Raw genomic sequence first — 23,733 nt, 5'->3', positions numbered from 1 at the left:
ACGGTGTCGTTTGGATCAGGTGAGGCTGATCAGCATCCACGGCAACAACTCTGAACACTGACTCTGGTCTCTGGTATCCCACGCGGCAGTTGCCGCGGTCGGTGAATCCGTGGTCGAGTCAACCATAGTCACCAAGAGCGACAGCACCCAAGTTTTCTATGCAAGAAAAGGCGAATGTTTGGCGAAGCCTTCGGTTTCCCTCCCTTCTGTACCTGAATACAACACTTTTTACGGACCTACTCAGAATCCTGTCCAGCCGTTCTCTGAAAGGGGGGCTGGGTGGAAGGGATGCGCGACATTGATATCCCCTCGCGGGCCCTTGATCAAGGAGAATGTAGTTAAGCTTGTCCAGCAAGTAAGGGCATTGTCACGGGCATGAGTCGATCTCACCTTACCCCAGACTCGGAGCGAGTCACGATTGGAGTGTTCGAGGTCCAAAATCAGGGGAGCAACTTCTCCAGGCTTTGCCACTAGCGAATTCTTCAACGATGGAACCAACTCTACCATTCCTGGATCCTTACTCTCCTCAATGCTACGGTGCCAGGGTTCCCCAGTTGACAAAGGAATCTGGCAATGGCACGTTTCTCGGCTCCGCTTTTCTTCACTTGCATACACAAACTGTCGACAGAGTTGCTATGAGTCCTCCCCAAAAGGGTCTGGGGATTGGATTACATTCATTTACTGTAATGTCAGGCTGGGAATTGGCCTGCAATCTGCACCAAAGGGTGTCCACTTATTGCCTTATCCAGGACCTTGAATTGTTCCGAGACTCGGTGGGATTTAGAGTCTGCGACTTGCGATAGCAAGGCTCATGCAGGGACGTCTCTTTCAGGACGATGCTTATTTGACGGGGCCAATCACAATCTCCGCTGGTCATGGTTCCTCGCCGGTCGCTAATCTCCATTTGGTGGAAGGTGGTGAGACCGAGAACTCGAGGCCAGACGGGAAGTTGGTCATCTCGGGCAAATCAATTGAGATCGCGTGCCTGGCGTCCTCTAGGAGCCAAAAATAATTTGGCCAGCCTTGCTACCAACGCTAGCCCCGGAGGCTTCTTGCTGACATCATTTGGTATTGTGTCATTTTCGGGCGCTGAAATACCCATCCGGGTACTGAAGTCTGTGTGCTGAAAATGATCAACACAGATACCTGTTTACATGGCTTTTTGATAAGGAGGAGCCTTGTCTACTGTGTACTTGTGTAGTAGTGCACACTGCACACCAAGCGCAAGTACCAACAACAACGGCTATGCTCCGTGAAGGATGGTCGAAGCGCCTCCGGCGATGGCGACAGAACCAGTTGTTCCGCTCCGGACCGCCGCACCAGCTTCTACCAGACTACCAATTCAACCGAGACTCCGACGAGCAAAGGAAGGAAAGCGCCTCCACACTTTCAGCCGCAGGGCAGTCCACTAGTGCTAGGGCTCAAGGGAGGAAACTCTCTCTAGCTTAGATCGAATCCAAAACTAAGTTGACCGAGTCTGATAATAATCTGGGGTCGAAGGCTGGGAATCAAGATGCGCCTTACCTTGCATGCCCCAAGTCGATCCTGGGAAATCACTTGCAGACGAAGCTCGTTGTGGTTCCTGAGCTCTATTTTTCCGACCGAAGTGGACCCTGCAGGTGCACAAGCTGGTGGAGCCCTGGTGCTGTCTGGTGGCTGGTCTCTCTGGAGAGGGTTTCTTAGCCGCAATATGAAGGAAGGCAAGTACAGTAATTCTGGCTGACATGTTTGGTATTCCGCTGGTTATCTCGTCTACCCTACTGTATCAATAATTCACTGTACGGGTGTCCCAGCTCCAGTTCACACGTTGGTCCGGCCGTTCCTCAGAGCAACGGCATTGGAATGGAGACCTACTGGCCAGATGAGGAGGGGAAAAATTTTTTTCTTTCCAATGTGCATCCGTCAAGTCCACACTAATGCTGAGCTCTTTGGATCCGGTGGATACAGAAGACCCGTAGAACACGCATAGAACGACTCTTCGATTGGGAGGAAGATCAAGCGCTCCGTCGACCGTGGAGTACGAGCGAATTGTGATTATGTACAATTTATACCATACGCTGTACAATACTGCCGACGGCGAAGCTCGGTGAAGACCAGTGCAGAAAATTTGTTCAATGGGGCATGAAATTTTCATCAAATGAAGCCCTAGATGGAGCATCGCGATACAACTATGGGGACCAGGCTGTCACGGGTTACCATTTACCAATATACAGGCGGTTTCATCAAGGGCTCTGGAACCGAGGAGAGCTTAGGGTTGCCACGCTCACGAGGTTCTCCAATTTAATCATGGCAATCCAGTGTGGTGGAAATTCTGTGTTTGGCTACCATTGCGACATGCTCACTCTATCACTGGTAAGTTAGGTGGTAGGTTTAAGCCCGTTGCTGCGGTCGGAGGAGCAAGGACAAAACAGGGAGAAACGGGATATTGCTATATAGTAGTAATTTGGAAAGGCTGCTACAGTCAATGGAGAAACAAGACGGAAGGATTCAGCCTCAACCTCATGGCTTATTGAACACTACTGAAACGATTGTCACTGCGGTTTTCACTCCGCCAAGGGCAGGTCAAACCAGACGGCTCAGGCTGGTTGACCAAATCAGAGAAGATTGGGGCGGATTCTCCGAACATGCACGGTTCACAGTGTGAGCGGACGAAACTCTCTCGGGCCTGAGTCTCAAAACGCCTCTAGTGAAGGGACCAAAGGTGACGGACGGTGGTAGCACCGACCGTCTCAACCCGGCCGAAGAAGCACCACAATCGGTTCCTTTCGCACTGAACGGACTACTCGGAAATGGCTGATAGGCGCTCAAGGTTGCTGTGCAGCCAGTAGTCTCCAACAGCGGCGGCAAGGGAGCCCCGGCAACCGCTGGGGCCAAAATGGGAGTGGGAAGAGACACCCGAGGAGAGAGACTTTGGAGAGGGAGCATAGAGAGTCCGTGGTGACTCGGTAGTCAGTCAGAAGCAACCGCGGGTATGAATCTGCAATCTGCACCAGCGGCCCCTTTACACAACGCAACCACCAAAAAAAAAAGGTATGTCGATCGCTTGAATTGATCCTCACAGCGGGACGGAGGCCCTTCCAGCGCGGTTCGAGTCTCGACTCTCGACTACTGTAGGTCGGTCCTACCGTAGTAGTATGTAGGAACTAGGAAGACAGGGAGACTGGTCTACGCTGCTCTGCATACCGGGCAGAGATGGTACCTGAGCAGGAGCTCCGCAGTGCAGGGTGAGCATGTGTCGGAGGTCTCCACTTTGGCAGGGGAGCGCATTGCAGCCGTCACCAGATTGAGAAGAGTTGGCGGCACCATTACGTAGGGAAGAGAATGGTAACTCCCGAGATCAATATGAGGAGATTGCCGGTAAGTGCAGTTGCATAGTTTGGGAGAAAGCCATGGGCAGTCCGCGGTGTCGGCATCAATTCATATCAGGTTGGTAGGACGGGCAGTGCCTTGGAGTCCATTGAAGATGACCGAATCGTATCACGGATCACCGCCGATGGTTGCGGAACGGAGCAGCAAAAAGAGTGTCTAAATTCCCGAAATGGTCAGCACAGAAAATGGGTTCAGAAAAAGAATAATGGAGAAAAGGCAGTTTTACTTCCGTGTAGTTGGACGGTGGGAGAAACCCAAGTGGACACCCAAACGGGTTTGAGTCCAAGCTCTGCTGCTTGGAAGTTGGGACTAATACGCCCACTTGTACAGTATGGCAGAGTATGAGTTGGTATCAGGTACCGTCCTTACACCCGTACCCGCCCATACCATGACGGACTATACCATACCCTAATCTGGAGATCCTCCCCACTTGCGTTGCCATTGCAACAGACCCATCCCTTCAGCTTCACGAGTTTCGTTCTTCATGCACTACTAATCCACCTCTTTTTCTCTTCTTTGGATTCTTCTTCACGACATTCCAGCGGCTTCCGGTTGCCCTTCAACTACATCGCTTTCAACATCGACATCTTTCCTCCCCAACCCTCACCCAAACCCTCCGCTCCGCCGTCCGAGGATCTCCAACAATAATCCTCTGCATCTGCTCCCTCCACACTACTCCTCCCGCTGCCCACGAGCTACTGGCCCCTCCCATTCTTGCATCTTCCCCGACTTCCGATCCTCCGCTTCGGTCATGTCTTTGTAACCGCCGCCAAATTTTCTCGGGAAATTGACCTTTCTCTCCTACGGTGGTGCTGTGGCCGTTTTCGAGCCATTCGAGAGCTGGTACTGGGGAATCGAACTGTCAATCGCAGTGAACTCCGGTGATATCTGGGCATTTGGGTGTCTGTCGGACCGGTCTTAGCCTATCACGACGGGTTAGACAAGAGAGGTGACCTGGGTCAATTTGGACTTGACAGACACTTTCCATTGGGCTGGAAGGTTTCATTGGGCACTGTTTTTGTGTCCCGTTTCGTCAAAAACACAACGCTTGAAGACCGTTCGGAGGTGTCAGCCTCGGTGGACTGTTAGTGCTGCCGGCAGGATCCAAACTAGTCAACGGGACTATCTTCACAATTATTCGCGCCTCGGTCACAATCCTACTAGAGCATTGGGCTGTATTATGGAACACTCTTCACCTCTAGCTGCTATGCAGCCACCCTCAATGGTATTTGGTCATTACTTCCATGGTGATGGACCAACATCATATCCCTCCTTGTCTGGATTCGGATCGGCCAGCTTCAATTTCAAGGACCTATCAATGAAGAAATCAGGACCCGATTATTTCGACTCGAAGCCCATTCCTTCGCCCACTGTCAGCCTCGCTGCGGATCTGTCTCAGAACTTCCACATTGACCAAAGGTTCGTTGCCTCCCGCCCTCGAAATAGCAACCATGTGAACAAAGACAACCATGTCGGTACATGTTCAGACAATGAAACGTCCCTTCTAACTCTAATTATAGTCCCCAGCTCGCCACGCCTCGACGGTCTTTGTTCACCTCCAGTATCCTCTGCCAGGCTAATTCTAATGGTATGTTGTCCCACATGCATAGAGATGGCACCACATGATATTCAAATAGCTGACAGTCTTCCACCCTCTAGACCATGTGATGACAACGCCTCCATTGCCGCCCTCCTCGCCGGCACCCGCCATGGACACGATGGAGATGTCGCCTCTGCCCCACAAGCCTGCGTTTGTGCTGACGACAGAGATCGAGTTGGCCTCGCCCTCTCCCGCCTGCAGCCCAATGGACTCCCCCATCCAGTCCGCCGCCGCCAGCCCCCTCCAGGGCTCTCCTCTGGACCTGTCTAGTCGGGGTCACTTCGAGTAAGAGACCCTCTGCCCTGCTCTCTTCCCATTGCCCAGATCTCATTGTACTCACCCTGAATATTATAGGCGACGTCGTCCTGGGCTCCTTCGTCCCAGTTTGGCAAAGAGCAAGGCTCAATCATTCCAGCTCGGCATGAGTCGTCCCGCCGTCGAGAGCAGAGCGCCACCATTCCGATTCAGTACCGCCGCAGCGAAGACCTCTCTGAGCACTTCCACATCCTTGGAGGACATGTTCGGTGACTCGCCTCCTCAAGAGCGGACTATTTCCCGCAACAATTCGTCGACCTCGCTGGCGCCCCCGCGTCTGCGACCCCCATTTCAGCAAGCCCGCAGCAGCGGCTCCCCCGCATCGGGCTTCATTCGTAAAGCGTCCCACCCAACTATGCGTCCACGCAAGCAATGTCGCCGGTCATTGAGCATGTTCGAGCACCCTGCGGATGTTATTGCCGACAAAGAGGCCAAGGTAACCACAAATGCACCCCTCCCGTCCATTAGTGACATGGACAGTTCGCCTGCCCCACAACTTCCTCACTTCGTCCCTGAGGATCAAGCGGACAATCTGCCTCGCATCGGTAAAAACACTCTGCTGGAACTTCTGGACGGGAAGTTCAATGATCGCTTCGACCATGTCATGATTGTCGACTGCCGCTTCGAGTATGAGTACGAGGGTGGTCACATCAGCGGTGCCATCAACTACAATGACAAGGAGAAGCTTGCAACCGACTTGTTTGGCGCCCCTCGCGCACGAACCGCCCTTATTCTTCACTGTGAATACTCCGCGCATCGCGCACCCATCATGGCCAAATACATTCGTCACCACGACAGAGCTGTTAACATCGACTCCTACCCTAATCTCACCTACCCTGACCTGTACATCCTCGAGGGAGGCTACAGTTCGTTTTTCGCTGAGCATCGGTCGTTCTGTTTCCCCCAGAATTACGTCGAGATGAATGCCGACGGACACGAGTTTGCCTGCGAACGTGGTCTCGGCAAGGTCAAGCAGCGTTCCAAGTTGAATCGCGCGCAAACCTTTGCCTTTGGCCAGCAGTCGTCCCCACAGATGGAAGACAGCCCCACGGGTCGAACCCGTCTTGATCGCAGTAGCCGCCTGCTTGCTTCACCCTTGGGCTCGCCATACTCGAATAGCCCTATCTCCAACCGCAGTGCTGGTCGCCGCATGCTTTCATATTAGGTCGCCGGCACACACAATCACTGCCCTCCGCTTACTGCCATATCCACGCGATCTTGATCATGGCTGTTCTCCAAGCTCCTCTTCCTTTGTTCTCCAAGCTTTATTTTTTTGTCACGTATTTCAAGCGAGTCACGTCTTTTTCTTTTGCCCCCGGTTCATCATTTTTACCCCACCGACCTTTGTCTTTGCCATTTTCCTTTCCCATCTCCATTGCATGGTCAGCTTTTCCACCGCGCGGGATCCGCTCTCTGCCCCTCTGTCGCACATCGAACGCCGAGGCTTCAAGGTTGGCTTCCTATTGACGCCAACATGGTTGGAGAGCGCAATTACCCCTCACGCCATTTTGACCATACTTCTTGACAAACCGACCTGATATCCAGCCATCGATATCATTCCATCCTCTCATTCTCGGGCATATTTCCTTCTCGATTCACCTCTCATCCTTTTCGCCTCACCGGCCTCTTCTAAAAGTCCCGTCCTTTTCTCAATTTCCTACCTCTCTTCTAACGATCCTCGGCATCGATATGTCTAACACCACCAGCGCCTCGTTTCTGGCCTGTCAACTTCGCCGATTATTTTTCTTTTTCATGAATTATCTCCACGACGGTGGTGCCTGCAATGGGCTTCCTATGATCCCACGCTCCTCAGGCAGTGGACCTGACGGACTTTTCCTATGTCTCGAATCTCACAACCATCATCGCCCACACTATCGTCCTGTTTGTCGCACATTCTGCACACCTTGGGAGGGCGTCTGGATGATCGTTTGTCCACCTCCCCTCCGACAAGTGACATCTGGACCTGATCTCTGCCATACAACCAGCTGGCTTTCTCTTTTTCCCGCCTGATCCATTCCCTAGCACCATTCCTAATCACGTCTATCTCCCTTTAATTCAATGTTTCACCTTCTTGTACAGGTACTTGTTCGTGTTCTCTGAGCCCAGCACTTTGCGCTCGCTCGCTGTCCCCGATCGGCGCCACGACGCTCCCTTTACTAATACCCGTTCGTTCGTGTGCGCCTGTCGGGCCCGCCCTGATTCAGGGTCAGGCGTGTTTCCCTTCCCTCACCCCCTCCTGCCTCCCTCTTGATTCTGTGTGATGAACCAAAACACACTGTTTCTCTTGCGTGCGCGTATTGTGATGGGATCCGATACCCCCCTTTCCCCGCCCGCTGGCCGATCAGCTTGTACATAACCACTCGACTAATTGTCAGACCGTGAAACAGGACACACTCCGATATCTGTGTCCCTGTGGGATTTAATGTGTGGATTGCCACAAGCCCTGGAATGGACGCTGCAGAGACAGACTCGGTCCACTTTTGTGAGCTTACTGAAAGAATAATCCAAAAAAAAAAGTTCGAAATACTATCTCTTCTCCACGAGTCTTGTAGAACGGTTCGGTCATTGGTAACGTGGTTCAGCTTTTCCTTGATATGATAATCTGGTTCAATCTCAATTGCTTCACTGCAGCAGTGCCGACTGTTCCTGCAGAGTTCGTCTCCCAAAAAGCAGTGCCTCGACTGGGCCCCACTCCCCGCGGGTGCAGGTGGATCCGGGCCCCGCACGAGCCTCCTGCAAAGACTCTCCACCTGCGATGCATCCTCCCTGCATTTTCAGCCCTCACCAAACACCAACACCAGATCCAGAGCCGAAACCAGTTGAGATCTATTTGCGGGCCAGTCTGCCTCGACCGAGATGACCCACATCCTTGGATGCTTGGAGCGGGTCCCGCGGAGACTTCATCGCCTTTGTTTTCCCTCCTCCGGAGGGAAGTTGGACACGCAGCGCAATCTCATGAATCTGTAGATCCCCCCCCGGAAACCTGATGATTATCTATGACGACCGGCCACGACCCTCCGTGCAGTCGTGCACAGTGTAGAGATGGAACCCGAATGGAGTTCATGTCAACTCTCGAGCCTCGTGCTGGCTGGCGGACACCCGTACATATGTCTCCGTGTTTCAGCATGCACAGCTTTAAACGACTCCTCCCGAGCTCCCGCTCTCCTCAAACAATCCCCTTCATAGCGGTGTCTTCTCTCTGTTGGTCTCCCTTTCGGTCTCCCCCCTTGTCTGTTCATCATTCGACTCGTGTAGTCAAATGTCCCGCCGGATTCTTGGGGCTTTCCATTCGTTTTGAGCCCTCATGAAGTAATTGCATCACTTGCCACTTGCTCTCAACATTCGCTTGCCTTTGGGGTCATAAACTGACTAACTACCCCGGCCATTAAGTTACGTGGTGCTTAGTCTTTCTTACCCGTTGCATTTTGCGACAATCCTGCTGCCTGTGGCATCACCTCACATCGGCCAAGCTTCATACCTCTGCAAACCCTGGTCTTTGCAAAGTGCTCACCAAGTCTGGGACCGCGCATTGCGTTTCTATTTTTGAGCGCATCGCCTCGTCCTCGTTCTTGCTCTTTCGTATTCTTGAGGCTCGGCTGCGCCCCGCCATCGCTCTCTCGACCCAGGGTTTGGAGACTGGTCTCAACTTCACCAACTACTATCCCTTCGCTCGGTCGCTGTCGGCCGCCGCAGCTGTTTCCGCTTACCGCGACCATTTTTCTCATCCCAAGGTTTTTGGTCTTTGTGCGATCATTCGTATGAGTGCGCCAATGAAGCATTGATCATCCCGGTTTCGATTGAATGATTGAAGAGGCTCAGCGCGCAAGAATCACGAAGAGCGACTACTCATGATGAGTCCACCCGGGTTGGCGCGATTCGTTATTCGCAATGTCGCGAATGACCTCGAGTCGGTGCCTGCGACTTTCTCAAGCTGGGATAAATGCATGACCAAGGCCTATTGCAAGTGAGTGTTCCTTAGATGGCGCGGTGACAAGGTACTCTAGCAGCGATTTGTGGACAATTCTTCCACCGCTGCTTACCCTTCGGAGCCAAGAGAAGAGAAAAAAGGCTTACCACATTTTGCCATTCCAGGTGGCCTGTGATCGCCGGAATCATCATCGGCGCCGTGATTCTCATCTCGGTCATTGGCTGCATTGTCAATTGTCTTTGCTGCGGCTATCAATGCTGCAAATGCTGTTGTGGTTGCTGCTGTCCCTCGGGACGGCGCAGAGAGAAGCAACCAAAACACTACAATGAGCCGGCCCCGTACCAACCACCGCCTCCACAGAATCCCCATACCGCGTATCAGCCTCCTTCGGCACCCCCGATCTATCGTGGCGCCAGTCAGACGGCTACATTCGACTCAGGTTCGAAGTCGCCGGCGGTCAATGAAGATGCTCTTCCCGCCATGCCCACATGGGCCGCCGCAGTAGAGAAACATGTCGAGGACAAGAGTCATCACGACGAAATGGAGCTGGAACCTTTGAACCCATCGCATAATATCCCAAACAGAAGCCGGGGCGCTTCTCCATTACACACCCGTCATTCGTCCTCCGACGTGCTGCCAGATCGTTCGAGATCCAATGCAGGATACGCCGGTATCCCATCCGCTGACCCTTATGCGCGACCATCTCCTGGTTCAACCACTGCATTATCCCCTCTCCAGGATCCCTATGGCTGCCGTTCGCCTGGAAATGGCATGCCGGGTACCCCGCGGGGCGCTGATTCTTATGCGCGGACATCACCAGGTCCCCAACCGACGATAGATTTATATAGCCGCCAATCGCCGGGTCCACCAGCAGCGTACGGTCCTGCCCAGGATCCCTACGCGCGTCGCTCGTCGGGAGTGACATCGCCTCTAAATGGCAATTCTTCCTCGTACTTGTACAACAACCCTACTCAACAAGACCGCCGCCAACAGGGCTACAATCGGCAGAGCTACGGCCAAGACAGCTACAACCACCAATACTACAACAATCGTCATCAGCAGCCATATGACGATTACAATCAAAACACCACTTACCAGGGCGCTGGCTCCAGCACACCCGTATCGACATACCCTACCCAATCTTCAACCCATCCTACAGCATCCCGCTTCGCCCAATCCCCAGACCCGGCGCACCCTGATCCGGTGATGGGTGACTTCCACCGCCAGCCCTCGTTCGGATCGAGCCAGTATCCACCGACGTATACCTCTCACGCGGCCTCACCCCCTCCGCCCTTCCAATCTACGGCCCCATCAGAATACGGCTTCGCAGTAACCGAGCCCTCGAGAGAAAGACCACCAAGTCTTCTACAAAGCGGGAGAAAGCCTGTCCCGAACACGTACCGAAATGTATGATGAAAAAGACAAGGTCTCTGGGTCGGAAGCTTTCTCTATTTTTTTTCTTCACCTGCTCATTATAAGGCTCATTATACCACCGGCACGACGACCTACATAATGTCGTGAGGCGTTTTCTTTTCCTTTTTTTTCCTTTTTTTTTTTTTTTTTTTTTTTTTTTTCAAAGGGGCTCTTCTGCCTTGTATCATCTTCTTTTTCAAATGATTTTGTGACTGGGACCAGTCGCGTTGAGTAGTATTGTGTCCAGTGTTTGCCAGTTTGGACTCTTGCGAATCGTAGTCGAACTTCTCACTTAAGCCTGGCAGGTGGCGTAGTCGAGAGATAACATGAATTTACAGAGGCACCAGATAGACAGGCGTTAAGCTTGCTGGCATGTGCGTGTGGGCTGTTTGCAAGCTACGCTTCTTATTTAAGGTGCATGTGTGACCATCACTCTGGGCGCGTTGAGGTGATGAGAAAATTGAGGGACTTCATTGGAATCTCGCTCCCCCTGAGAGCAAAGTCTCATCACAGGGCCCAGCGGTTTCTCCGCTGAAGATTGAGAGATCTCTCGTACACATTACACACTACTCTTTCACATGCTAGAACCAAAAATATTGCCCACGGCTCACACATCACTCCAGTGAAAAGTCATACTCCTTGAACGCTTCCTTAAACGCATTCGCGTCGGCTTCCTCCTCGACCTGGGACTGCGGCGCATCTCGCCAGTTCATGCGCTTGTCAAGCTGCAGTAACTTGGCCATGACGCGGCGACCGAATTGAAGATCGAATTGGAAGCTGGGATCGAGGTTCAGCGTCATGACTCTCTCTGTGCCGTGATCGGAGGAGAGTTTCGAGTCCGTCGAGTCGGCTGCGTCGGTGGCAGGCTTGGGATTTTTCTGCTCGGGCGTCCAGATCGAGACTTGGAAGTAGTCGCCTTGTTGGGCGGGGGCGTCGCTTGTTTCGTCGTTGGCGTTGACGTTGTTGTCGGCGGAGTGAGTCGAGGTGGTGATTTTGAATTTGGGGTAGCTTAGGTTCTCGGCTTCGACTTGGAAGGCAAGTTCAACGAGGTTTTGGTTCAGGAGGCTGGTGGATACAGGGAGGAACTGCCAGTGCGTGTGGATGCCTCCGCCACGGCTGACTTCCCAGGTCACAGCGCCGAGTTGCTCGGATGAGCGGTCACTGACCATTCGGCGGAGTCTCTGGTTGAACCGGCTCATTTCGGCTAATGTCGCGGTGCGGGTGGCCACGTCTGCGATAGAGCTGATGGTGGGTGAGTGTTCAAAGGGAATGATGAGAATGTGGCCTGGGAAGCCTAGCGAAGGGAAAAACTCCTTCGTCGGCAGAGGACCCTTGGCGATTGTCAGGTAGCTCTGGTCGCCGATGGAAGTGATGAGGTGTGTGGCGACATTGGGGTTGGACAGACAAAAGAAGCATCTGTCAGGGCCTGGCGGCGGCTCTCGTTGCTGTCGCTTTCCGCGGCGGTTATTGGAGTACGGCGTTGAGCTGTCGTGGCTAGCGAAGCGGGAGTAGGATTCCTGCTGGCTGGGGAGATTTTTGCGCTTGGCCTGAGGTGCTGAGAGGGGGGACGCCGTCACGCCGGCGGGGATCGTGAGGGGCGCCGCGGAGGTGTGATCAAGGGAAAAGGCGTAAAGAGCTTTTTGTTTAGATGGAGAGTCAAAGGCTGCAAGAGAAATGAACCGTGTCATGGGTTTTGTTTGTGGACTGTCTTCCGATGGCATGTGGAAGAAAGGTTCTCGTTCGTAGAAGAAGGAGTCGGAAGTAGAAAAGTGATATCTGGGCTTGAGCGTTGCGCAAAGATCCGAGATAATCTGTGTCTCGGACGACTGAGAAGCATAGTCCTCTGGTACAGGAACTTTTGAGCCAAAACGGATTTCTTTGGGCCATTGATTTGTGATCAGGATATCTGCATTGCCCATGCCGTAGAGAGCACGAGCGTCAGACTCCGTGTATGTCGTTTGGAACTTGCCGCTGGCATTAGATTCAGGCCTTGACTTTGATGGACCCGATTGATCAAGTTGGCCTCCAAGGGCAGCAATGCGAATCCCTTCAGCGGTCTTCAACACTCCTCGTTTGCCAAGGAAATACAAGTTCGGGCAGACTTCATCGTCCGCTTCGATTTTCTCTACAATGCGAGTGGGAAGAGGTCGGCTTCCCATCGTAAAGTAAGTCGTCACAGGTACAAGGATATTTCCCTGCAGTAGGGCTGAAATCTCATTCAGCTCAGCCTCGGTAGAACAATCACCGAACAAGTTGCCAACAATGATAGCAAAGGCGAAATTCTGCTTTGCGTGCAGTTTCGCCAACTTGGTAAAAACTGTTTGCAGCTGACAGTTTGGGCTGCCTATCACAATGCTGGTTTCAAAGTCAGCAATTTTCTTCGTTCTCAATCGTATCATGAATAGGTCAGTCAGTCGTCTCCTCACATTTTTGAAGCCATACTTCAACACTGAAATGAAGCAGACCGGTCTGCCTGGACAATTTAGATCCTAGTTTTCGAGCTGAAAATACATCAAAGCAACGACAACAAGGCAAATATTGTTATTTGTTACCTGGTGCTAATTCAATGCACTCAAAATCTCTGAAGCAAAGATATTCAAGAAGTCTTCGAGGATGTACAGTAGCACCGTCCTCGAGGGCGGGAGCTCGGGCCACCTCGTGACCATGCTAACCGTTTTGGGTTAGCGTGATACTGCGGACTTCAACCTGTGCGGAACAATGTGGAGCCGGATGCCGCTCAACTTTTTTTGTATTCGATGCCGAATTGAGAAAAAGTTTGAAAGGCACCTTTGTCGTCAGCAGCGCTACCTGTTGCACTTCTCAAGATGGTAGCGCAAGGCTCACGGGCCAAGCCCACCAGGCGCTTGAAAGGTGGCACTGAAACGACAAAATCACATCGATTCGAGGGCTTTTCACAGCGTATCGCAAAGCTCAAAATCGATCCCATCCACCGAGTGCGCCGGGCGAGCTTTGGTGAGGATGAAGGCGAAACTACATCCTACTTCCGGTCGGCTCTTGATCACTGGGTGGACATGAACTTATCGGACAATTTCACACAATTCACTCGCCGTGTCAACAACCTCTCCGAAAGTCTTGCGCAGATTGTATACCATGAGGAGAAGATCATGGGCCTGTTGGTCGAATTCATCGAGAAGAGAGACCAGAATTCATTGGAGCCTTTGTTGAGCTTGTTGTCACAATTTGCCAGAGATCTAGGAGTTCGATTCGAGAAACACTTTGCCACAGCAGTCACATTGGTCGCATCAGTCGCAGCCACACATCCCGATGTTGAAGTTGTCGAATGGAGTTTTACCTGCCTTGCATGGATCTTCAAGTTTCTTTCTCGTCTTCTAGTTCCTGATCTGCGCCAGCTCTTGAAGATCATGAGCCCATACCTGGGCAAGGAACGCCAAAAGCCTTTCGTTGCCCGCTTTGCCGCCGAGTCAATGTCCTTCCTCATTCGCAAAGCCGGTCTTGTCTACTACAAAAACAAGACGCCTCTCGAGAACGCCGTCTCCTTCCTGTACGAAGACATCATGCAACATGCCGAAGAAGGGAAAAGCACCGACTCATACAAGGAGGGTTTGATGGTTATGTTCGCTGATGCGATCAAGGGAGTCAACCACGGGCTACACTCAAACGGAGCTGATATTCTTCGATGCGTGCTGGACCAAGTTCCCTCGAGCTCTGGAAACCATCAGTTGCCCTCGGAGGTGGCTACAGGGGTAGTCATCAACCTCATCCATCACATGACACCTGACACCTTCGGGCCCCTTTTGGAGACAGTGAAGGAATATATTGAGATTCGGTCTAGCACCGGGGATAATCCCAATTTCTCGCTTTCATGCCGTCTCATATTTGTCTGTGTTGCAACTCGAAAGGCGTCCAGAATTAGAGACTGGAAAACGGTCCATCAAACTCTGGTTTTGCTCCTCAAACAAGCCGCCGCAGCCCCGGCTGTTCATCTGGAAGCTATGCCTCAGCTGCTCGGTGGAGTGGCATATGCCCTGCAACTGTCACCAATGGATGAAATGTTACCGTTCATGCGCTCATTCATGGATTTGATCACCAACGGCTCCCTTTCAAAGTACTTCCTATTCTTCTGTACGACGTTTTCGGAGTGGGGATCTGAGCGTTTTCAAAGTTTGCTGGTCCCTTACCTACAGAAATTCATTAATTCGTCGTGGAAGGAGCATGATTTCGAGACATGCCTGACTCTTCTACGACTACACGAGACTGGGTGCATCACACCCGAATCATCGAGGCCCGGCTATGTTTCTTGTCCCGAGGGGCTCAAGAGCCGCATTCACGATTCTTTAGTATATCCGCCAAAGGACCAGAGTTTTATGAATGCCTTGGTCAAACTCCCCAAGGCGATCTCTCTTTTCGCGGACCCTGTCACGTTGTCGAAGATTGTCAAGAGACTACACGACAACATTCTTTCCGCAATGCAGGATGCCGCAGATGAGTCCAACGAGGAGAAGATCAATGAAATTGCTTTCTATCTCGGTCAAGGCTTCAAGGTCTATGTTGAGCTGGCTAAAGAGGCGAATTTGCTGGATGCTAATCTCTGGCGGTCCATTCTCGCTGCATCCGCAAAGTTCGCACGTTTGCCTCTCTTCTTGGATGGAGTTCTCACCTTCATGTGTACGGTCCAGAGACAGGAAGCAGAGCCGGAGACAGGGTCTGTGGACGACTTTGCTGCTCAGTTGATTCTCAACCTGGCTTCACCTTCTCACTCTCTGAGGTTCGTCTCTCTCCGTATCTTACAGCAGCTGATCATTCAGTATGCACAAGAAGATCCGTCACCGGTTGCATTAGCCATTGAAGTGGAAGAATCCCCCTTGACATTGCAGAGTGCGAGAACCATCCAGATGCATGTCCGAAAATTAGCCCTTATCTACCCTCAAGTGGCTTCGCGCAAGTGGATGGCCACACTGATTCCGTACTTCTGCTTTGGTCTCTTTTCCAAGAAATTGGCCCCTCTTTGGGATGATTCCGCTGCGGCTCTCAAGACTATAAGCGAGCATCCGGAAGGGGAGAAGATTGTCTCCGATTTGTCTATTCAGTGGTTGCAAGAGCAGGACTCTGCCACTTCTGGAGATGAGGAGGCGGAGGATGAGAAAGAAAGCAACTTTGTCGACAATGACTACGAATGTTTCAACGTTAATAACACGGAGCGTACCATCAAGGCGAATTGGGCCACTGCTCAGTCGCCAGCGCTTACTCTCTCCCAGCGGTTCCACAAAGAGCACAAGTTTGCAGGTCTGGTACCGGCTCTGCCTCGAAGCCACGCTCTACAGGTTTTGAATGCGGCTCCCAATGTCGCTGAAAAGCGATCTCGTCAACTCGTGCCTCTGTTCCTCTCTTGGGCTTTTCGTGACGATCAGGATGATGCTCTCCCATCCGACACCGACACACCAGTTCGACCCTCGGACGCATCGGCTCGATGGGGCTTCAAAGATCGGCTATCCATGCTTGCATTGTTTGGACAGTTCTTGAATCCAAGGGTGCTATACAGGGCCCCAGAAGTTCATGACGCAACCATGGGTCTCCTTTGCCACGGAAACTCGGAGATCCAGAAGGCGGCTCTGAAGGCTCTTTTCACTTGGAAGAACGCGCATGTCGTGCCGTATCAGGAAAATCTACTGAACATTCTGGATGAGTCAAGATTCAAGGATGAGCTGATGGTCTTCGTCCGAGCTGGGGGAGAGGACAGTTTGATCGAGCAAGAGCATCGCCCGATTCTCATGCCTGTCCTTCTTCGCCTCCTTTACGGCCGAATGATCTCCAAGGCGGGTGCGAGCTCTACTCAAGCAGGACAGTCTGGCCGTCGTAAGACCATCTTGCGAACTCTCTCACATCTTTCCGAAGACGACTTCCGACAATTCATTGATATTGCATTCGGCCCCCTCGCTAAGGTGAATGTAGCCTCCACCGATCAAGATGATGAACAGGCGTTCATGGAGGAATTGTCAAGCCCCAGAAGACAGCTTGGTCTTCTCAAAATGATTGATACTGTTTTCGACACCCTGCAGAGTCGCATGGTTTCTTACACAACTCAGGCAATGAATGTGATCATCTATTGTCTGGTGCGGGCTTGTCGCTCCTTATATGATGAAAGTAGCTCGCTCTTTGTGGACCGACAGGACGAGCGACTTCTGTCGATGTTTCAAAACATTCGTCAGTCGGCCATCCGTTGCATGAGTCTTGTCTTCGCTGTATCTCCGCACCGCGATTGGACTCCATATGTGCAGATTATTTTCCGTGAGCTCATCGATAGCAGGCTCGAGCAATTCCCTATTGAGACCGCACAAGGTGTCTCTGGACTGCTTCGTTTGTTCCACACTTGGGCATCTGCTCCCCGTTCAACCTTTTACCTGGTGCAACACAACAAGCATGTTTTGGCCAAGATCATCGATATCTTAGCGGTCGAATCCGCTAAAGACGAGGTCAAGATCTTTGTGCTCGATGAAGTGCTCGTTCCCCTTGTCAAGCTGGCCAGCGGCATCAAGCTTAAGGATGACGAAAGCGATGAAGATCAACAAATGCCTGATTTCCCGCCAGAGCAAATCCGCAGCGAGGTTCTTTCCCCCCACCTCGAGCATGCTCTGTCTCATCTCGGTCGCCTTCTGAGGAGAGGTCCATCGAAACCCGTTCTTTACTCCGGAGTATCTGCCTTGTCCCTGATTGCGCCATGCGTTGAATCTTCCGGTGAGACTTCGGGCCTCATCAGCATTGCGACATACCTGCTTCGGCAACCTCCTGATCGTGTCAATCCGAAGACGAAGTCCGGCCTGTTGCGGATTCTCGAGCATTTCCTACCGCTCTACAAACCCGAGGACGATCCCGGGCTTTCTCAACAGGTTTTCCATGCGGTCTCTTTGATGTTCGATTACTTCAAGGATGACGCGAATCGAGAGGTTTTGGCACGAGTCTTCAACGCGCTGGCCATTCATGATGAGGAACTTGCCAAAGTCGCTGATCTTTGCGCTGATCTGAACTCTCGATCGGTAAAGAGGCTGGGCCCGGACTACGAGCGTCGCCTGCAAGCTTTCAGAGTTATCAATGAAGAATTGTCGCAAAACCTCAACGCCAAGCAATGGAGACCACTTGTTTACAACATGCTCTTCCATATCAAGGATGAAGAAGAACTCGCCATCCGTTCCAGCGCCAGCTTTGGCCTGAAACGCTTCATCGACAGGGCTGCAACGGAAACTGGCAATGATGGCTTCGAAGCTCTTGTCAATGATGTGTTGCTGCCCTCTCTGAAATATGGAATTCGGCAAAAGTCCGAGTTGATCCGATCTGAGATCATCGCCGTGCTTGGTTACTTTGTCAAACTCAACCCTTCCAGGCCGTCGGTGCAAGACATGCATGTTCTTCTCGTGGGAGATGACGATGAGGCTTCATTCTTCAACAACATTCTTCACATTCAACAACATCGTCGGATGCGCGCCCTGCGCCGACTTGCGACAGAGGCTGGCAAGGGAAATATTGAGTCCTCAAATCTGGGCACCATTTTCCTACCTCTCGTCGAGCATTTCGCATTCGATGGAGCTGAGGATGAGAGCGGACACAACCTGATTGCAGAGGCTCTAGCTACCATTGGCTCTTTGGCAGAATGGCTCGATTGGAACCAGTTCCGTGCCAACTTCCGGAGATATCGCAGCTACATGCAGAGCAAGCCTGAAATGGAGAAGAACATTCTCAGGTTGCTCGGCCGAATGTCTGACGCGCTCTCCAGTGCGGCTGGCCAAAGGAAATCCATGGAGTCTGACTCGAATGAAGATGTTTCGGACGATGTGGATAAGATGGACGTCTCTGAGTCAGTCCACTGCAGACTCGCCAAGTCCCTGCCCAATTTCGAGAAGGTCTCTTCGGAGTTGACAACCAACTTCATTCCTTTCCTGACCAATTTCATCCATCACAAACAGGAGGCGGAAATGAGTCTGCGCTTGCCTGCCGCTGTGACAACCATCAAACTGCTCAAGATTCTTCCTGAGCAGGATATGGCTATTCGACTTCCTGCTGTGCTTCTGGATGTTTGCAGCACACTGAAGAGTAAAGCCCAGGACTCTCGAGATACTGCGCGGAAGACTTTGAACGACATTGCTTTGCTGCTTGGGCCCTTTTACTTCGGCTACATCCTCAAGGAGTTACGCAACACCCTCTTGCGTGGATATCAGCTTCACGTTTTATCCTACACCGTTCATTCTATGCTCGTCTTCACAACGGATCATTTCAACCAAGGAGATTTGGACTACTGCATGGCAGACCTTGTTGCTGTTGTCATGGACGACACCTTTGGCACTGTTGGGCAAGAGAAGGACGCCGAAGACTACGTCAGCAAGATGAAGGAAGTGAAGAGCAACAAGAGCTATGACTCTATGGAGTTGCTCGCCAAGAATGCCACGATCAGTCATCTATCAAGTCTTGTGCGACCGCTCCAGTCACTGCTGCGGGAAAAGCTTAACACAAATATTGTCAAGAAACTCGACGAGCTCATGCGACGCATTGGAATCGGCCTTTTGAGAAATCCTTGTGCCGAGAGCAGAGAGATTCTGGTCTTCTGCTACGAAGTCATCAAGGAAACGTACCAGGATAAGGCCTCCACCACATCTCAGGTTACCGCGAGATCGGAGAGGGAGGAGCGTTTTCTGGTTCGACTGCAAGGCGCCAAACGAGGGGAAAAACGCGGTACGACAGCATCACACATCTACAAGCTGACCCGATTCGCACTTGACATTCTGCGCGCCATTTTGAACAAGTTCAATTCACTCTTGACCGCAGCAAATGTCGCAGGGTTTTTGCCGATTATTGGGGATGCGCTTGTGCAATCTCAAGAAGAGGTCAAAATTTCTGCTCTGCGGCTTTTGTCTACGATAATCAAGCTTCCTTTGCCTGAACTTGACGAAAATGCGCACGTGTATTTGACGGAAGCTGTGAAGATGATCAAGGAGTCTCCGAGCACTAACTCCGAGGCGTCCCAGGCCTCCCTGAAGCTGATATCCTCGATGATCCGTGAGCGTAAGGCTACCAAGCTTCGTGATGGGCATCTTGCATACCTGCTGCAGCGGCTCACCGCCGACATTGAGGAGCCTGATCGTCAGGGTGTGACCTTCAACTTCATCCGAGCCGTCATGTCCCGGAAATTTGTTGTGCCGGAGATGTACGAACTCGTTGACAACATCGCGACTATGATGGTTACTAATCAGACTCGCTCTGCGCGTGATCTGGCACGGGGCACATACATCCATTTCTTGATCGAGTATCCGCAAGCCAAGAGCCGGTGGTCGAAACAGCTTGGATTCCTTGCTAAGAACCTGGACTACAAGCACCAAGAAGGACGGCAATCTGTGCTTGAGGCAATCCATCTGCTCCTTTCCAAGACAGGAGAAGAGATGGCTCAAGACATCGTTAGCACATTCTTCCTGCCTGTTGTTCTTGCTATGGCAAATGATGAGTCAACCGAGTGCCGCGAAATGGCTGGAGCTCTGTTGGGTCAATTCTACAATAGAGCAGACAAAGAGCAGATGAAGACGATTCTGATTCCCTTACACACTTGGCTAGAGCAGACTGACAACATGGCACTGGGCAGCATTGGTCTCCAGGCCATGCGTATCTACTTCGAGGCCGAAGAGACGGAGAAGGAGAAAGAAGGACGTTTCGTTGTCCGAATCCTACCTGGCTTGATGGAGTCTGTTCTTGAAGATCGAGAGAGCCAGAGCTGGGAGACTTTGTACTTTGCCTTGCAGCTCTTCACGAAGCTTTGCAAGACGAATCCTAAACTGGGGCTGAGCTCCGACTGCGTCGCAATCTGGGCCGCTGTCCAAGAGTCTCTCTTTTTCACTCATGCCTGGGTCAAGACTTGTGCTGCAAACCTCATCGGCATGTGGCTTGCTGATGTGGCCAAAACAAATGCCGCCGGCGGGTACAGCGAGATCCCTCTTGCGAGCAGTTCTGGCCTTCTCCTGGACCGGGAGTCGATGCTCAAGCTGCTCCGGGCCAGTCTTCGATCTTTGCGAACCCCCGGTATTTCCGAGGAACTTGCCATGCAGAGTGTTCGCAACTTGGTCTTCCTTGGAAGGTGCTGCGCACAGAATGGTCTCGAATTCCAGAAGACTGAAGACGAGGTAGCGGAAGAAGTAGCATCAGAAGATGAGGACGAGGGCGATACCGCCGCCAACGGAGTCGACGGCAAAGAAGAGCAGACAAATGGTTCCGAACAGAAGTCGTCCGCGCTTCGTTACATCTTCTCGCAGATTTCCACCCTCCTGCGCAGAGAGGTCATTTCAAGCAGACCGAATGTGCTGGTCCCCAAAACTGCCTCCATCGCTCTTCTTGCTGCCCTCATTCGCCATCTAGAGGCCGAGCAAATCCTTCCCTCGCTGCCCGTCATACTTTTGCCTCTGCAGCATTTGACAGACCCGTCCATCCCACCACCTCGCTCCACGGACGAGACTTTCCAGAACACCTACAAGGGCCTTGTTTCGAACAGTCACGAAGTTTTAGACTTGCTGCAGAAGAAGTTCGGTACCACCGAATATATTGCCGAGATGGCCAAGGTGCAGGATCAAATTAAGGAGCGTCGCGAGGGTCGCCGTGTCAAGCGCCGAATTGAGGCAGTTGCCGACCCTGAGCGATTCGAGCGTGATAAGCGCAGAAGAAACGAGCGAAAGAGGGTCAAGCGCCACGAAAAGGGTCTGGAGCATCGTGGCAAGAGACGTGGTTGGTAAGAAGTGGAGTGCTGAAGATTTCATGCATCTTTCTTTTTTTCGAGCTCTGTATATAACGAATGACTTGATTGCATCGGCATACAAAAATGGGGGCGTTTTTTGGGGGGCATGAAAAAGGCCTCTTGGTGTATATACTTGTTGAGCAGAATTTATTCGCCGGGTGTTGTACCCTTCAATAGAATGACACTTCCACCACCTGCTCTATCTGATCAAGTAAGGCTATGTTCTAAAATCGGTTTGCTTCCATATGTCCGAGATCGGTTACCCTCTCATTCAGCTCGTAAAGGCGGTGCCTGCCGAGCAGGTATCGTTTCAACCCCCTGTCTGTACCAGAGAGGGTCTAGAGATGATTCCGAAGGTCGAAGCAAGGCTGCGTCGTGAAACCCCAATCACAAGGGCTTTTGCCCGAGTACTACGTGGACGTCATAGCTGAAAAAGCAATCCGTAGTACGAAGATCGTCCAGCACGCCGTCTCGCATCTCGGTGATTTGTTGCTCGGACTGAATGCCCTCGAGCTTGTGCAACTCAAAGGCCGCTGCCAGACCGTGCGCCATCACATTGGCGATGGTCAAGTTGAGATCGTCCCGAACTTTTGGCTTCTCAAACGTCAAGATCTCCTCTTCGCATGAGACTAGGCCGCATTGTTGGAAAATGTCTAGTAAGCGGTGGACTCTATCGAACGGTTTTAGTGATGTCAGTTCGGAATGCCTTTGACGTCTTTTGTTTATCATCCTGTCTCTCTCTCTCTCTGGGAAGAAAATCTGATGGTCTTACTCGGGGGTCTTTCCCAATGCAGCTAGCATCTTGTGGAACATCTCCATCATGCGCTTTGTATGGACAGGAGTAACTCCAGATGGTGTCTTGATCACACCTTCCTGCGGAGCGCAATCTGACCACTGCAGACGGCCACCGGGCTCTGTTGAATTTGTGTCGTTAATATGTACTGCTCTGCTCAGAGTTCAAGCCAACGGAGAAGGAGCCTTTGGCCACATACTCAATAAAGCGATCAAGTTGCGCACTGCAGGCACCCATTCATCCGAGGAGAGAGCGACGGCCAAAAGTCGGACATTGACAATGTCGTATTTGCCAACCAGGTCCTCGGGGAACGGTCGAAGAATATTATGCAGGCGGAATGAAATGTTCTGGACTTGGCTCAGTCGGCCATCGAAGAGAGCATCGGAGACGTCGAAGCCATCCAATTGGCATGTCTCTGGTAGTGTTTTGGCGACTTCCCGCAGCCATGCACTTGATTCCGCCCGGCATTAGCGCTGTGCTTGACCATGATGATGTCGAAGATATGACCATGTGGAGACGGTGTACACGGTTTTCCAACTCACCCTGTGCCCGTGCCAACGTCCGCAATCCGCATGTGCTCATGTGTCTTGATAGTGGGATGCAACAGATATCCGAGATGGGCCTGCCACACCTGGAACTGCATTTCCAGTCTAGACATCAACAGGTCAGATAGTCCTCTTTTCGACGGTCGAATCAGAACCAATTGAATGCATTTTCGGACCAACCTTTCCTTCTCGGCTGCATTTCGAATCAAGAGATACTCCCCGGGGCTAGTTGTTGTTGTTGTGTCGGGCATTGTTTTATCGATGGACGGGAGGGTTTGAAATTCGTTCGGAATGCTAACAGTCATTGGGTCAAGTATCTTGCGAGAGCAGAATAGCTGAAGCTCAAAATGGGTCTCGGTAGGTAATTCCAGATGAAGAATGCGAGTTTGAATTGTGTTTCCGAAGACAAACTACGACGATGGTCCTCCTTTATAAGTCTTCTCCCGTGATCCGAAGACAGGGCGCCTGAAAGCACTGCAAGAATCAAGGCACAGCGCTGGTTTGTTTGTGACCATCTTCGAGACACGTCGGCATGGTACCACAAACGTTAGCAGTGGTTTTCCATATTAATTTTTTCTTTTCTTTTGGGCTGCCACGCGGACTTCCGGCCGTGTCGCAGTAAGATTGGAGAGATGTCATTCTTCCCTTAGAACATTGTCTATCTTCAATGTTCATCTTTCGCTTCTTGATTCCGCCTGAAGAATCACCTCTAGGCAGCAGACTCGACAAGATAGCGCATCGGTATGCTGAGCTTTGTAGACGCGCATAATCCGTGTGACTTCAGAAGAGACTCCGCTGGGATCGCGGACTGGGATTGTGAGCACTTTTCTCCAGCTCTGTATCACCCTTGAACGATATCTAGCATTTGTGTCAAGAAATGTTGAAGTATCTGCGATTCGAGTCCCCTTTGATCTCTTCCGAGTCATGGATTCCTCTGGGCGTTCAAGCGGTGAGCAGGAAAATGGAAGATTGAAGTCAACATATCCTGGTGTATGCCAGACTTCCAGTTGTCGATCGACCTGGGAGTCA

The 23,733-nt window shown here is 51.8% G+C and overlaps 5 protein-coding genes across 5 annotated transcripts; 3 read left to right on the top strand and 2 right to left on the bottom strand.

Moving 5' to 3' along the window:
* Positions 1-4,549: 4,549 nt before the first annotated feature.
* nimT (putative tyrosine protein phosphatase MIH1) lies at positions 4,550-6,449 on the top strand (the record flags this gene model as incomplete). The annotated part of the gene is made up of 4 exons (XM_056933944.1): positions 4,550-4,788; positions 4,890-4,957; positions 5,029-5,254; positions 5,324-6,449. The coding sequence occupies 4 exons, from the start codon at positions 4,550-4,552 to the stop codon at positions 6,447-6,449; spliced, it is 1,659 nt and encodes a 552-aa protein (XP_056791485.1).
* A 2,683-nt stretch (positions 6,450-9,132) lies between these two features.
* On the top strand, positions 9,133-10,625 carry N7539_004341 (uncharacterized protein; the record flags this gene model as incomplete). Its single annotated transcript, XM_056933943.1, has 2 exons — positions 9,133-9,248; positions 9,377-10,625. 2 exons carry the CDS (start codon positions 9,133-9,135, stop codon positions 10,623-10,625), a joined length of 1,365 nt encoding a protein of 454 aa, XP_056791484.1.
* Positions 10,626-11,239: 614 nt separating this feature from the next.
* N7539_004340 (CwfJ domain protein) lies at positions 11,240-13,065 on the bottom strand (the record flags this gene model as incomplete). The annotated part of the gene is made up of 2 exons (XM_056933942.1): positions 11,240-12,980; positions 13,052-13,065. 2 exons carry the CDS (start codon positions 13,063-13,065, stop codon positions 11,240-11,242), a joined length of 1,755 nt encoding a protein of 584 aa, XP_056791483.1.
* Positions 13,066-13,450: 385 nt separating this feature from the next.
* Positions 13,451-21,364, top strand: N7539_004339 (uncharacterized protein; the record flags this gene model as incomplete). The annotated part of the gene is made up of 1 exon (XM_056933941.1): positions 13,451-21,364. One exon carries the CDS (start codon positions 13,451-13,453, stop codon positions 21,362-21,364), a length of 7,914 nt encoding a protein of 2,637 aa, XP_056791482.1.
* Positions 21,365-21,753: 389 nt separating this feature from the next.
* Positions 21,754-22,955, bottom strand: N7539_004338 (class I SAM-dependent methyltransferase; the record flags this gene model as incomplete). The annotated part of the gene is made up of 5 exons (XM_056933940.1): positions 21,754-22,036; positions 22,139-22,280; positions 22,359-22,609; positions 22,702-22,809; positions 22,885-22,955. The coding sequence occupies 5 exons, from the start codon at positions 22,953-22,955 to the stop codon at positions 21,754-21,756; spliced, it is 855 nt and encodes a 284-aa protein (XP_056791481.1).
* Between the last annotated feature and the right edge of the window lie 778 nt (positions 22,956-23,733).

The sequence above is a fragment of the Penicillium diatomitis genome, assembly GCF_028827545.1.
Source record: "Penicillium diatomitis strain IBT 30728 chromosome Unknown utg000004l_segment0_segment0, whole genome shotgun sequence".
Taxonomy (NCBI): domain Eukaryota; kingdom Fungi; phylum Ascomycota; class Eurotiomycetes; order Eurotiales; family Aspergillaceae; genus Penicillium; species Penicillium diatomitis.
The sequence above is the reverse complement of the archived record's forward strand: the minus strand, read 5'-3'. Positions and strand labels throughout refer to the sequence as shown.